Source organism: Rhinichthys klamathensis, unplaced genomic scaffold, assembly GCF_029890125.1.
Source record: "Rhinichthys klamathensis goyatoka isolate OS25496 unplaced genomic scaffold, OSU_Roscu_1.1 h1tg000111l_1, whole genome shotgun sequence".
In the NCBI taxonomy this organism is placed as follows: domain Eukaryota; kingdom Metazoa; phylum Chordata; class Actinopteri; order Cypriniformes; family Leuciscidae; genus Rhinichthys; species Rhinichthys klamathensis.
Genome location: NW_026606649.1, coordinates 11,206,697 through 11,221,664, shown reverse-complemented (window position 1 = coordinate 11,221,664; position 14,968 = coordinate 11,206,697). Strand labels below are relative to the sequence as shown.

General features: G+C 37.9%; 2 protein-coding genes across 2 annotated transcripts; both read right to left on the bottom strand.

Annotated features, from left to right (window-relative positions):
* Nucleotides 1–7,964: 7,964 nt before the first annotated feature.
* Nucleotides 7,965–9,432, bottom strand: LOC130087778 (serine/threonine-protein kinase pim-3-like; the record flags this gene model as incomplete). Its single annotated transcript, XM_056254255.1, has 3 exons — nucleotides 7,965–8,030; nucleotides 8,746–8,883; nucleotides 9,049–9,432. Coding segments are annotated over 3 exons (588 nt in total), but the record flags the coding sequence as incomplete, so codon positions are not given.
* Nucleotides 9,433–10,258: 826 nt separating this feature from the next.
* LOC130087759 (serine/threonine-protein kinase pim-2-like) lies at nucleotides 10,259–13,759 on the bottom strand. Its single transcript, XM_056254242.1, has 8 exons — nucleotides 13,630–13,759; nucleotides 13,195–13,365; nucleotides 13,011–13,105; nucleotides 12,811–12,861; nucleotides 12,329–12,707; nucleotides 11,704–11,880; nucleotides 11,370–11,458; nucleotides 10,259–10,452 (listed from the first exon to the last, which is right to left on the bottom strand). The coding sequence occupies exons 1-8, from the start codon at nucleotides 13,748–13,750 to the stop codon at nucleotides 10,288–10,290; spliced, it is 1,248 nt and encodes a 415-aa protein (XP_056110217.1). The 5' UTR covers nucleotides 13,751–13,759; the 3' UTR covers nucleotides 10,259–10,287.
* Between the last annotated feature and the right edge of the window lie 1,209 nt (nucleotides 13,760–14,968).

The window sequence follows — 14,968 nt, the reverse complement described above, 5'->3', positions numbered from 1 at the left end:
TAATATCTTATTGTTTTACATTAGTAACTACTAGGGCGTAAACCAGGGTTACCATGGTAGCCTACATTTTTACAAAGGCACACACATACAGCTGAGCTGATTGACAGTAAATTGCGCCTCTCCCTGAACAATAAAAAGTACATTTTTGTATTTGTAAATTGTATTACTATACTATCATATTTTATTATATTAATTACTGAAGGCTCTGTGTTCGTGACAAATTCTGATTATAACAGGTGTTTAAAAATGCCACGATTGTACTCGAAGAGCGCTCTCTACAGGTCATGCATATTATTTCCTGATAGGACAACAATAATGAAAACTTTCCCCGTTTTGATGGGATGAGCTATTATTATTAGTTTTATAATTTTATTTTAAACAATATGATATAATTAGAATAAATAGATTAATACAATCATTCGTTTTAAGAGAGCGGAGAGACTTTTTATGAGGGACTTTTATTTTGGTACGTTGAATTTTCTGCATGTCTACGAATCTACGTTTGTCCAGTAGGTGGAGGGGTTACACAACACAGGAATTTTTAGATAATTGGCTTTATGCACAGCTTCACTACTTCCTGAACTTCAGCCAGCCCTTTGTTTCCTGTCTGTCATTATTGGACAAACTGATTAATTCAGGTGTGCCTGGCCTCAGTAACAATAATCAGGCACACCTGGACTAATCAGTTTGTCCAATAATGACAGACAGGAAACAAAGGGCTGGCTGAAGTTCAGGAAGTGAAGCTGTGCATAAAGTCTATTGTGAAAGAAAAATACTTCAAATCTAATTCCATTCTTATAAAATATTATGTTCACATTTTGTTGCATATACACTCTAAAATGCTTGGATGCTGAATTTACTATCTTAAAATAGTTAATTAATTTAGGCTTTTTATGTAAAGATAAAAAACTGAGCTTCTATTTGCAATTAAAGCAACTGTTTAAAAAAAAAAATTAAAGCAAGCAGTCTACTTCAGAATGACTGTGATGTGCAAATGAAAATCATACACATTCATATTACATTACAGTAATTACAATAACTATACACTAATCACTGGGGCTGGTCCTTTCTGCACGGAACCTGTGCCTTTCTGTCTTTAGTAAGGGTGCTGTGTCTTTGCATGTCTCTCCACATGGGGTCCCTCAGTTCCAGGACCAGATAAAACAACAGTTATAGTTCCCAGTGGCTCTGGAGATCTTTTCTGTGCAGCAAGCCTTCTCCCATCAATTCATTGTGTTTCAGCCTCGAAATAAATCACAAAGTCTCTGAAGAACTTTGCATCATGGTTCAAGAAGAAATGTTGCATGACTGAGCTGTCATTGAGCTAGACATATGATCTTGAATACTAATGCTAATGTCACCATACTCTACTGTACTACTCTAAAAAAATATAATAATCATAGTTTGTAATCATGTCTGGTTATACAGATATTTCATCTTGGTATTGCAACAAGTTAATGAGGCTGGCGTTGTGTACCTTGTAAAACCATAATACATAGTTTATTTACTTTACATTTTTTTTACTTAGCCTACTATAATATAAAAGATATAGGCCTATTTATGTATTTATATTTTTACATTATATATTTTTATTTAATCACTTTTTATTTTAATCAAATATATTATATTAATTATTATTATTATTTACACTGTTTTTCTCTGAACTTTTCTACGGACCCCTAGTGCTCCCTTGTGGACTCCTAGAAGGGTCAGTTTGAAAAACTCTGGGTTATGTTACTTGTTTGTTTTCGACTATTTTATGGTATACTTTTAATGGAGAAATGTTGAGATTTCGACATTTTTACTGTATGGGAGAACTGCTGATTAAAGTCAACCTGTAGTAGTCATCCTTGATCACCAAAATGACATTAAAAAGTTTTTTTCCTTGAAAAAATGTCTTTATGCCTTAAAATAGCTTGAATGTAACTCCCTTGCTTCATTTAATAGACGTGGTTCTATGGATATGCAAATTAGTACGCCTCCACTCACTCACCCACTCTTTGGCGATCACACGTTGACCTGGGGTGCGTTTCCCGAAAGCATCGTTAGCCAACTATGGTCGCAAGTTCCGTCGTTACCGGTCGTTGGGATTTGCGACCAACTTGCGACCATGGTTGGCTAACGATGCTTTCGGGAAACGCACCCCTGATTGGTTACAAGGTAGTCTGTGACGTCAGGAACATTTCAAACCGCCTTTTTGAGAGTTAGTTTTTTAAGAAGAAAATGCTCAGCAATGGTGTTGACTTGTGACTATGCAAATCGAAATGGTTTGTTTCAAAGCATATAAAAAACACCACACAGACATATAAACAACATTAAAAACTTGATTGTACCACAGAGGGTTTTTAAATGTTTATAAATAGGCCTTCACAGCAGCACCATCTTTGATGGTTCAAGGTTTTATTCAAGGTTTTGGATTATTCTTCTGACGAAACACTGCAAAAATATCTTTCCAAGACATAAAACTCCAGACAACATGAGCTGTGGAAAATGATAAGTGATCTAGAGGATCTATATAGCTTTTTCCAGCAGATGCTGCCATTTAAAACACGGTAAGTCTGACACAGCCTCGCTTTCATATCTGTCATGGCGATGCTCGGAATAAGGTCTACCCAGCCAGCACATGACCGACCTTCAACATTGAAATATGGTTGAAATAATATGGTTGTTGATATAATGTTTAATGCTAAATGGTTGAAAAAGGTTAACAAAAACACTTCTAAATCAACGCTTAAATTTTTACAAGATCTGTACTTTGAAACAACGTAATGTTTTCAACAACATACAACATATCTGCCTTTTAAAGTATTATTATGATCGTTATTAGCATATAATGCTATTCTGATCATAATACAGCCTTTAATGGATATGTTAAAATATAATTATTATCATTATTGACAACTCTCCAATAATTTCAAACTCAAGAGAGCAGTGCAGCAGAAACGTTTTACTTTACGTGATTTTGTGTGGATTTTCAATACTGTGTGCTTGCCTAACAGTTTACCATGCATTATTACATTTTTATTCATAGACTGTTATTAAAACACAATTTGACCAATTCATTAAATAATACAGACTGCAAATAAAACTAAATACACTGTAATTTCGCTACGTTACCACGCTGAAAGTATTGTTATTGGTTGTTTCACAGTTGTACTTTGATCATGATTGGTTAATCTTTCTGTCTTCCAGGAAACTGGCCAATGACGATATGCGCGCCTATTTTATGTTTGAAAATACGTCCGTTACTGTTTGAGTCGGTGTGTGAGCAGCTGCTGCTTGCATTAATTATTACCCGCCGGAAACGGATTATTTGACATTATTATCTGCTTGTTAAACTTTTATTTTGAGCAAATTTGAGTTGTGATATGTCAATGAAGAACAAAAGCTGGAATGTGAACAGAGGAAGGGGTCGTAACGTTACGTGGTCTGTAAAAATACTGGCTATATCAGGTAAGAAAATATTTTCAGTCTAACAGTCTAACTTGACGTTAAAGCCCTGACATGAAATTGTCACTTTCTGAGATTTATTAACATCCCTAGCCTGTATATGGTCCACCAGTGGCTAGAAATTTCAATCGGTGTAAACCGAGCTTTGGCTATCTTTCTCTGCCTTTGAGAAAATTAAAGCTCAGACGGGCTGAATCTCCTCAGTATGATGTCAAACGGAGGAAAGGTAAGTTAACCTCCCCTTTCTCTGCGTTGCCCGCCCAGAGAATTTCAATAGCGTCTGGCTGCAGACAAGTGACGTCACTTGCACTCTCGGACTTGCACGCTCAGACACGAGCGCTTCCTCTGCAAGTGACGTCACTTGCACTCTCAGACACGAGCGCTTCCGCTGCAAGTGACGTCACTTGCAATCGACGCCTGCTCTCTACGGAACGCGATAAAAGAAACGCGTGAAATTTGACCGCGTCAACACGCAGTGTTTGTCCGCGGCATTTTTTTACGTGTTTCTTTTGAACGCGTAGACACGCTCATTTTGGTCGTGTTAAGGTGTCATTTGTCATTTTGTTGACAGTTTTTTTCAAATTGCTAAAACACTACAAGTGGAATTTGAGGCTCACTCAGTGAAACCATTCACTCATGTACCCAATCTTTAGACCAAGCCTGCAAAAATACAAGGACATTATTTGCTTGCACTCAGTTTGGATTTGAAAAACAAACTATTTGCAAAACTCTAAACACATTTCTCTACATTACACACATCATTCAAAACTAACAGCTCTTGTGTTTCATCTGGGAAACACTGGAATTTAAATGCCACATTACCAAATTACCACATTTACTGATGACCTACAGCCAATAACCATGTGGGAAAACACTTGTACATAAATTGATCACTTAGAAATCAAAACTCAGTTATGAGAAAGAAAGAAATTATTTTTTTTACTATTATTATATATTTAATTATTTTTAATTATTTTCAAGACATTTTGGACAATTTCATGCTCCCAACTTTGGGGGAACAGTTTGTAGATGAAAAACATCAAGATGATGCATTTTTTTTTTCTTTTTATTGTAAATGTCAATTTACAGTACACAGTTAATGTGCAAAACAGACAAATACAAGGTACAAATAGACAATATACAACATATATAAAAACACATTAGCACATTATTCACTTTGCTCTAGTGTAGTTCGACAGTTTACCTTTAATTTCATGACATCGATTACATGTTCAAGAAACATTTGCATGTCATTCATTACAGTAAAGATGAAGCAAAAGGGTTCCAGAGCATCGATTCTGTCCTGTGGAAACTCAGCCTTCTCTAATCTCTCAATGGCTTCCGCAACGTCTTGTTCCTCCATACACACTACTTTGGGCAAATGAACAGAACCATGCAGTGCACTAGATTGATCCAAACACCACTTGCTGGCTATCTTCAAATCTGGCATCAATCGACTCTGTGAAATAACACGGAGAACAAGGGATTGCAAGTGACGCCACAGCCGGTAGCGGAGAGCAGGTGTCGACTGCAAGTGACGTCACTTGCAGCGGAAGCGCTCGTGTCTGAGCGTGCAAGTCTGAGCGTGCAAGTCTGCAGCCAGACCCTTCTCGAGAATTTGGCTCGCCCATGAAAAAATGAGCTAGGAAGTACGAACGCGATTTGAGTTTTTCCTCGAGAGATATCATGGCTTGCAAATGAGCGAAGCATGGCAGTAAGGCAGTTGATCAGTGTTCGGATGTACAAATGAACACAAAAGTATTTTTAGTTCCTTCATCTGAGCCTCTGAAGAAACAATGGGTTAATTTTATTTTCGCTGGAAATGTGCCGACACAACTTCCCAAAGTTTTGTATGGTCGAAACATTTCACCGACGACTGTTTCCTCAACTTGGGCCAATACAGAGCTGGCCTCGATGAACGACTGAAAATAAATCGATCGAGCTACCAAGCAACAATTTCTGATGTGTAGCCTAATTGTTCAAGTTCAGACAGGTAATCTTTCTCTCAAAATCGTTCAATACTGTTTATGCATAAGTCAAGCCAGTGACTAAAATATCAACTTCACATCGTTTCTTTTAGTAGGATGAAAAAATCTTATTTAAATTGTGAACAAATTATACAGAAAGTGATCAAAGAACAATCTGTCCACACAGCACGAGTTTATCTCAAGGGGGTAATCCATCGACCGGAAGTTGAAGCCGGCCGGGTGCCGCCATCTTGTAGCAGAACTTCACTTGCGTTAGCATTTCCATTGACTCCCATTCATTTTGGCGTCACTTTGACAGCGAATAACTTTACATCTGAGGCGTTTAAAGACTCCATTTGTCCATTATTTATTTCTAAAGAAACACGACAATGTATAAAAGGCTCCATTACTTTGTATCTTACGTTATGGCCCTGTAGAAGCCGTTTTTAAAAAAATAGGCAAACGATTGCGTCATAGCACGCGACTCTCTGTCGCACACTAGAGAAAATTACCGTATAGACAGAAGTAGAAACTCACGCACAATCGAGGGGACGTGGAGGCATAAAGTCAAGGAAGAAGCCCATAGAGAGTTGTAAAGTTGCTCCTGCTGCGAGCTCATGGACAGCTAATACTCACGATCTCCGGCTCTGCAAGTTTCGGAAGGGAATGATTCAGATTCCTCTTGGCACAGTCACTAGAATATTTACGTCTGTCAGACAGGTTGCTGACGTCATCAAGCTTAGTTTGAGTCGGTTTGAGTCTGCGCGTCAGAAACGGAAGTGCTCAAAAATCGCTAAAAATGGGCTTCAACTGTCTCAACTGAGTTCCAATGAGATAGCTCTGTCCATTTCTTATACTGTCTATGGTTTATCTGGACAACTCGTTATGAAATCAAGGACGCACGTTACACTGCACAACGAAGCTCTTACTGTATGTACATCATAGTGTTTGCATTAGAGAGAGCAGAAACTGGGTTGCAATGAGAAGAACTTCATTCTCGCGATCAACAGACTGTCATCTGCTTGCTCAATGCTCATCACGGCAACATTTTATGTGATGAGAATAGATCTTACTTTAAAAACTTCTCACGATTCGTTAATCTCGATAGCTGTAATAGTAAAAACGTATAATTAGCTGTAGTAAAAGTATTCGAGAGAGTTTCACATGTAATATGTAGCTATTTCATATGCAAGCATGTCAGCCAATCACAGCAGTGGCTGGTTACACTGAATCCCACAGCAGACACGCCCCTTCAAACAGAGCGTTCAAATCAGAGGCTAAAATCAGGCTAGGAAAAATGCCTTTTATTTCTAAATTATGACTATTTTTGATCTAAAAAACATACTAACATTGCAAGGGCAACCCAGGAAACATTATAAAATAATAAAATAACCCCATGTCAGGGGACCTTTAAACGTTATGTTCCTGTCCTTAATGTAAGTTACCCGTTTCATTTTAGATAAATAAATATGTCAACAAATATCAATAAATGTTTAAAAGATATAGTTAGGCTGTTTCTATACTCTAGTAAGTACTGTTATAACGTTAGTTAACTAGCATTAGAAATCAGTAACAATTATAGTCTAGTAACTTTCCTGAGAAACAGACATTGAGCTTCTGATTACTTGTGGGTGAAGAAATAGATGCAAGTAAAGTGGTTTCAGTTAGAATGATGGTTTATATGTGATGATCTATAAGTCAATGGAGACATATGACTAGTAAAAATTCATTTGTAGAGCTCTCTAATTGTAATTTTTACTAGTAATAATTGAATTAGAGCTCTTTAATTGTAATTGCTACTAGGAAGAATTGAATTGTAGAGCTCTCGAATTCAATTCTTACTAGTAAAAATGCAATTATGACGAGTAACGCTGGGTACAATTTAAGCTAAAATGGCTTACCATACATATCAGTAACGGGCTTCTCTCACTACTTGAGAGAAGTCGGCATGAAACAGAAGTTGCGATAGTCTTTTTTTCCCTATTGTAACATACATCCAAGTGAAACAAACATCACGTTGGAACTAGTAGCAATGACAGCTTGGGCTGCTTCAATAAAATAATTAGTGTATTAAATGAGAGAGAGAGAGAGAGAGCATGTGATTATTACCTGCGTCTATCATTCTCTAGGTCAAGTCAACGTAACCTGCAATGAAGCCGCTGAAATATCTCCACCACTAACACACAGACCATTTCTCAAGATCAGGTACGTACACCAATAATTTATATAAAATTATTTATTGAACAATAATGGAACAACAGCCATTATACACTGATAATTTTGTTTTTTGTACAAATAGCAAACAAACAATTCAGAACAAAGGTTAAAAAAAAAATATAAAAAGTTATGAAATTTTCCTTTGTCCTCAGTCAAAACTATTTGATCGGTAACAAATAACAGATTTGTAATATCATTGTATCTACATTGCATTTACATGTGGTCACCAAATACTGCTAGATGCAAATATTACTGTCTCAAAACATGGAGCCAGACGCTACCAGGGCTACAAAGTTGCTAAAGCATTGTGGGACCACACATATCAGCCTGCTAGATGCTAAGCAGAGGGAGGAAGCGGCCAAAGACTGGAACTTCTGTGACATCCAGTGCAAGATCCTTTGGAGAGGGCCATGGCAGGAGCAGCTTTCACAGGAACTTCTGGGAGGAATTCTGACCATGACATGCAGCTCTGCCATACAGTCTGCTGTGACAGGGAAGTTTTGTACTGTTTCTAGGCAAGTAATATCACCAGATCCTAATATTACTGCCCCAAGACATGGAGGGATGGTCACTTGTGTCAGGCCACTAGATGCTAAGCTGATTCAAGGAACTTTAGAACTGTGGCGGTAGTTTGCACCATTTACATATTCCTCTTCATGTCTTATTTAGTGACCTGAAACAAAAAAAACATTACAATTTGAAGAAAACATTTAAAAATATTTCAAATGAATAGTGACTATGCTCACAAACATTTGTAGCTAATCTTAGGCTCAGTACCTTAAACCATTCATGTAGAAGGATTTTCCTCAAATCAATCCGTTGTCTTGGGTTTTTCTGCAGGAGGGATCGAATCAGGTGGCAGCATTCTGTGCAGAACAATGGAAAAGAGATTATTACCTTGGACAGACTTCACACCTGCTGTCTTTGTATTAAGCTGTAAGATTTGACTATTCTATGCTGCATGGTCAAAAAATCAGGAAGAATTCCTGTATTATCCACGTTATCTTTTTTTTTTTTTTAAGCCACTTGGCTCGGATGTTACTTTTTTTCTAATTTCTTTGCATGATTTAAATTACAATTGATCATCTTTTTGTGATAAATGCCATCTTACCGTTTGACCAGCCAGGCTCAGACCAGATGTCAGACCAGGCACTCCCAGAGACCACACAGTAGCTGGTTTACCATGGTACTTGCCCTCTGTGTAGAACTCAGGTGGGCAGTACTCATCTGTGCCTAGAAAGAGATTTGTCTGATGTCTGAAATCCCATAGCATGTTTTCTCAGTAAAAATATCTAGTTATTTAATGTAAAAAAAAAAAAAATGCTGCCTCAAAAGTGAGATATCATACCAATTTAACTTGTCACTAGAACTTAAGTCCCAAACTACAGGTTTGATTCATAATACATACCACAACATCTTTCATAGCCAGATTCTTGCAGGAAATCCCACACCTGAAGTCAATCAGTTTGACCTCAAGGGTTTCTGAGTTGATCAGCAGGTTCTCCGCCTTAATGTCACTGTGGAAAACTCCACGGCGACAGCACATGTGAGCGGCCATTGTTGCCTGCGCAATTATAAACCGTGCCGTTTCCTCATTGAGGATGCCTTCGTGATGATCCAAAAAATCAAACACATCTTTGCAGTGTGAGGGACGCTCCAAGACCATGATATATTGGTCAGGCTGGTCCTGCCAGTCCAGCAGCTCAATGATCTCTTGAACTTTGGGGCCCCTATTAACAAGGGTTAACAGGCCGACCTCTAATGGGAGGGGTGCAGGATGACCAGGCTGGAAGAAAGATCATTTGTAAGAAAATGACTATACCTCAAGGCCATCCTCCAAGCGTTTCCCGCCATAAACAGAGCCGTATCCTTCCTCAAGCATTTTGCCGATTTCAAACCGGTTCAGAATGTCGTCTGTTAAAAGATGAATCGTTATAGTTGACATGAAATGTCAAGCATGGACAGCAGTGAGAGTAATTGAGATATGGCAGTAAACTCACCCTCAGTTGTCACGTCCACTCTGTGACCTGGTGCTGGACTGTGGTGGACTGGAGCTGCAGGGGTTTGAACCTGCTGATCTGCAGGAGGAACGACTTCAAGACCACTGGATAGAGTTTCCTGAAGACCATGATCCTCTAGCACAGGCACTGTCCCGTAGAGAATTTTGATCTAAAGCAGGGAATATCAAACAAAAGCATGTTTCAAACGAATAATTAAAACACTGCATACCGGTAGTCATATTATGGTGATTCTTCAGTTACTACATGAATTCTTAAAAAAATAAAAGTTCTTCAATGTTTCATCCGTTTAAATATTTAAGACATGTCCTTTAAAAAAAATGTATTATGAATGTTAAAAATGATGTATTTTGATATAATGTGTGATGGTGTGAATTTGTAACATATGGTAATTAATGGCACAAAAATTCTCCGAATTAAGTTACCATTAATGGAAACGTGTATATATACCTGAACATTATGCAGACTTCATGATGTACAGAGCTCTAGTAAACAGAAAACAGTTACACATTTTTAAATGGTCATTTGATTTACCCTCAGCATGTCCCTCATGTATCTTGGTCTGAGCTGCCGCTCCGGTCACAGAAGGTGAAGAGACGGTAGCTTCTCAAAACTATCCGTCCTCTTCCTCTTTCTCATTGGCATCTCATTTTCCTCACCAACACTAAAATGCTGATGGGTTTCAGCCACATCGGTGCTGGATGTTGAGGATGTGCTCTCATGGGAGTCGTACACCTGAGCACTGCGAGAACTTCGTTTTCTCTTTCGGCCAATGATAAAAGATGTCCGCTTGGTTTCATCTGTGTTTAAAGATATATGACATGCCCTGGAATAAAAATCTGATCATGACCTTAATCTAACTTCAACTGATTTTTGATCAAATCAAATGTGTGACGGTGTGGATTTTTAACATATTGTAATGAATGACACCTGGTTTCCATTAATCTTTCTGAAAATGATGTAGACTTTATGATGTACAGAGCTCTAATAAATAGTTTTAGACATGATAACATTTACACATTCTCAACTACTCATTGGATTTACCCTCAGCGTGTCTCTCACTAGTAGGTGCAGTGGTCTGATCCTCCACTTTCTGACCCTGACCTGAGCTGCTGCTCCAGTGAAGAGGGAGCTGCTCTCCAGAACTACTCTTCCTCTTCTGTCTCTCCTGACTATCACTTCACTCACTAGCAGGCTGATGATATACATACATTACACATAAAAGAGATTTGACCTTGATTTCTCCTATATCACAATAAACTAAGAACATATCAAACAAATGCACAAAAAGGTGTCTTCCAAATATTAATATACAGGTGAAACTCGAAAAATTAGAATATTGTGCAAAAGTTCATTTATTTCTGTAATTCAACTTAAAAGGTGAAACTAATATATTATAGAGACTCATTACATGCAAAGTGAGACATTTCAAGCCTTTATTTGTTATAATTTTGATGATTATGGCTTACATCTTATGAAAACCCCAAATTCAATTAGAATATTGTGAAAAGGTTTTCATAGCTGTAAGCCATAATCATCACAATTATAACAAATAATGGCTTGAAATGTCTCACTTTGCATGTAATGAGTCTCTATAATATATTAGTTTCACCTTTTAAGTTTAATTACTGAAATAAATGAACTTTTGCACGATACTCTAATTTTTCGAGTTTCACCTGTATATCCAAATTCATTTGTAGCTTATTAGGGTCAATACCTTAAACCATTTATGGAAAATGATTTTCCCCAAACCAATCCGCCGGCTTGGGTTTTCCTGCAGGAGGGATCGAATCAGGTGGCAGCATTCTGTGCAGAACGATGGAAGAGAGTCAGATTATTACCTTAAACTTTACTTTCTATTAAGCTGTAAGATTAGACTACGCTATACTGTACGGTCAAAAAACCAGGAAGAATCCCTGCATAATTCAAACAGCCATCTTTTATAAAGCTTTCTGGTTTTGGTGTTACTTTTACCTCTTTGTTTCATTTGTTCTATTTTAGTGATTTAGAATTACAATTGATAATCTTTTTTGTGATGAATGCCATTTTACCGTTTGACAAGCCAGGCTCAGACCAGATGTCATCATAAATCATCTCCAGGTCTTTGGGTTCTGGAAAGCGTCCACACACCAATAGGAATAAGAGCACTCCCAGAGACCACACAGTAGCTGGTTTACCGTGGTACTTGCCCTCTGTGTAGAACTCAGGTGGGCAGTACTCATCTGTGCCTAGAAAGAAAGAGATTTGTCTGAAGGGTAAGCTTGAAATCCCATAGCATGTTTTCTCTAGGTGATGATACACGGGGCAACTTTTTGAGCAATGTTGCTGGGCAATTGCCGTCAACGGGGAACCAGGTGAGACACAGGGCCCACGACCGATATAAAGTATCCAGATAGAAATTTGTTGCCCATTCTCAATGGGAAAGCGCCAAAGCAACATCGCTCTGCAACATAATTGCCTGGCAACATTGCTAGAAAAAGTTGCCCCATGTATCACCACCTTCTGTATCCATTAGAGTAAATGAATAATTTAGTTGTTTTTGTTCACAATTGTGGAGCGTTAAAAGTGAGATCAATCCATGGCCAAACCAGGCGTGAGGCGACATATTTAGTGAGAACATATTCGTCTAAATTTAAAAAATAAAACTCTTTTCAAACCTTGATTCATAATACATACCACAGAAGATGTCATAGGCGGACTCTTGGAGGAAATCCCCGCACCCGAAGTCAATCAATTTGACCTCAAGGGTTTCTGAGTTGATCAGCAGGTTCTCCGCCTTAATGTCACTGTGGAAAACTCCACGGCGACAGCACATGTGAGCGGCCATTGTTGCCTGCGCCATTATAAACCGTGCCGTTTCCTCATTGAGGATGCCTTCGTGATGATCCAAAAAATCAAACACATCTTTGCAGTGTGAGGGACGCTCCAAGACCATGATATATTGGTCAGGCTGGTCCTGCCAGTCCAGCAGCTCAATGATCTCTTGAACTTTGGGGCCCCTATTAACAAGGGTTAACAGGCCGACCTCTAATGGGAGGGGTGCAGGATGACCAGGCTGGAAGAAAGATCATTGTTAGTTGGAGGATTTTTATAATATTTTAGAATAAGAATTTTTGTCCAGTTTTGGAAGAATGTTATGTTTTCATGTTCTAACTTACAATGTTGATGTATTCCATGCTCTCTGACTTTTTGACAAATTTCACAGCCACCTGATCAGCAAAACAAAACATTTAGCCCATTACAATTACATTTACAACATGTCAATTGCACTACATAGTGAACATAATATACAATAAAAGGACTTGAAATGGATATAGTGAGACAAAAAAATGTGCTAAATGTAAGAAAATGACTATACCTCAAGGCCATCCTCCAAGCGTTTCCCTTCATAAACAGAGCCGAATCCTCCCTCACCAAGCATTTTGCCGATTTCAAACCGGCTCAGAATGTCGTCTGTTAAAAGATGAATCGTTATAGTTGACATGAAATGTCAAGCATGGACAGCAGTGAGAGTAATGTTTTAGATATGGCAGTAAACTCACCCTCAGTTGTCACGTCCACTCTGTGACCTGGTGCTGGACTGTGGTGGACTGGAGCTGGAGGGGTTTGAACCTGCTGATCTGCAGGAGGAACGACTTCAAGACCACTGGATAGAGGTTCCTGAAGACCATGATCCTCTAGAGCACAGGCACTGTCCTGTAGAGAATTTTGATCTAAAGCAGGGAATATCAAACAAAAGCATGTTTCAAATAAAAAATAATTACACACTGCATACCCATTATGGTGATTATTTTGTTAAAATACCCCCCCCCCCCCCCCCCCCCCAATTGTATATAGTTTTTTGTACAAATCTTGTTTAAATATTTAAGACATGTCTTGGAATTAAAAAATCTGATCATTGGCTTGATCAAACTTCAGTTTAATTTTGATATAATGTATGGTGGTGTGGATGGATTTGTAATGGTCATTTGATTTACCCTCAGCACTTCTCTCATTTATCGGTGCAGTAGTCTGGTCTGAGCTGCCGCTCCAGTCACGATAATGAAGAGACGGCAGCTTCACAAAACTTCCCATCCTATTCCTCTTTCTCATCGGCATCTCATTTTCCTCAAAAACACTAACGGGTTGATGGTTTTCAGCCGCGTCGGTGCTGGATGTCGAGGATGTACTCTCATGGGAGTCGTACACCTGAGCGAGGGAACTATGTTTTCTCTTCAGTGCCATGATAACAGTTGTCCACTTGGGTAACTCTTTATCATATGAACTGCAGAATAAACAATGAGAAGACTGACGGTATGTGGTTTCACACGGGTGACACTGTTAAGTTAAATTAGCTTAACGTTCTACTTCTTTATGACGTCGTCGATCACATTCCTGAGTGACGCTTTTCGAATGCGCGTGAGACTGAAGCTGAACTCTTGTCATTGCCTGTCTATGGTCATTGCTCACAGCGGAAAAAAGTCTTGTTTTCTATTCTTTAATGTTTCTACATAAAACATCTTACCTTATCCTTTCACTTCATAATAAAAAACAATATTTGTAATATTATTAAAAATATTATTATCAGAATAATTTAGGGTTTGACAGGATTAATAAGAGAACAATCATTCAAAAATGTGTTAAGATGTCATTTTGTGACATATCTGGTCAAGTGGAAAATTTATTTAAATCCTAGATTATGCATGTATAAAATATAATTGCTTAACATCTATACATTTTAATTTATACTATAGATTAGTTAAGCATTGCACATCCAAAGTGGGTTATAAAATAGCTTTGTTTAGGATTTTTACGAGTATGAAATACTTGACTTCTCTTCTTAGATATTTTTTAGTACAAGTATAACTTTTACATTATAGAGGGCCTGCCCCTCCTGAAGAGAACAGGAACTTTTCCATAAAGATAGAAGTGATTGGAAACTGCATTTGGCCATTTTTTTTTTTCATTTTCTCTTTGTCTTTCTCCAGTTTAGCAAGAGAGCACAAATTTGTACATGCTGTACATGTTTCCCTACAAACACACAAATAAATAAAACTAGATGAAATATTTTTTTTACAATAATATAACATATTTAAGGATGACACCTTTCTGACAACAATATAATAACAAAGAGCAATTATATTTTTTACAAATTGGAAACTCGGACTTCAGATGAGATGTGAAGTTGAAAGGTTAAAATTCAAATTCTGTCATCATTTACTCACCTTCAAGTTATTCCAAACCTGTATGAATTTCTTTCTTCTGCTCAACACAAAAGAAGATATTTTGAAGCATGTTGGTTGAGAAACAGTTGATGGGTATCATTGACTTCCATGT

Excerpts from the sequence above, each read along its gene's own strand:
- LOC130087759 (XM_056254242.1), bottom strand. The coding sequence starts at position 13,750 with ATGCCGATGAGAAAGAGGAATAGGATGGGAAGTTTTGTGAAGCTGCCG. Across the intron at positions 11,459-11,703 it reads TGAGCCTGGCTTGTCAAACG|AATGCTGCCACCTGATTCGA; the intron begins GTAAAATGGCAT and ends CGTTCTGCACAG. Across the intron at positions 10,453-11,369 it reads TTTTCCATAAATGGTTTAAG|ATGAAACCAAGCGGACATCT; the intron begins GTATTGACCCTA and ends CTTTAAACACAG.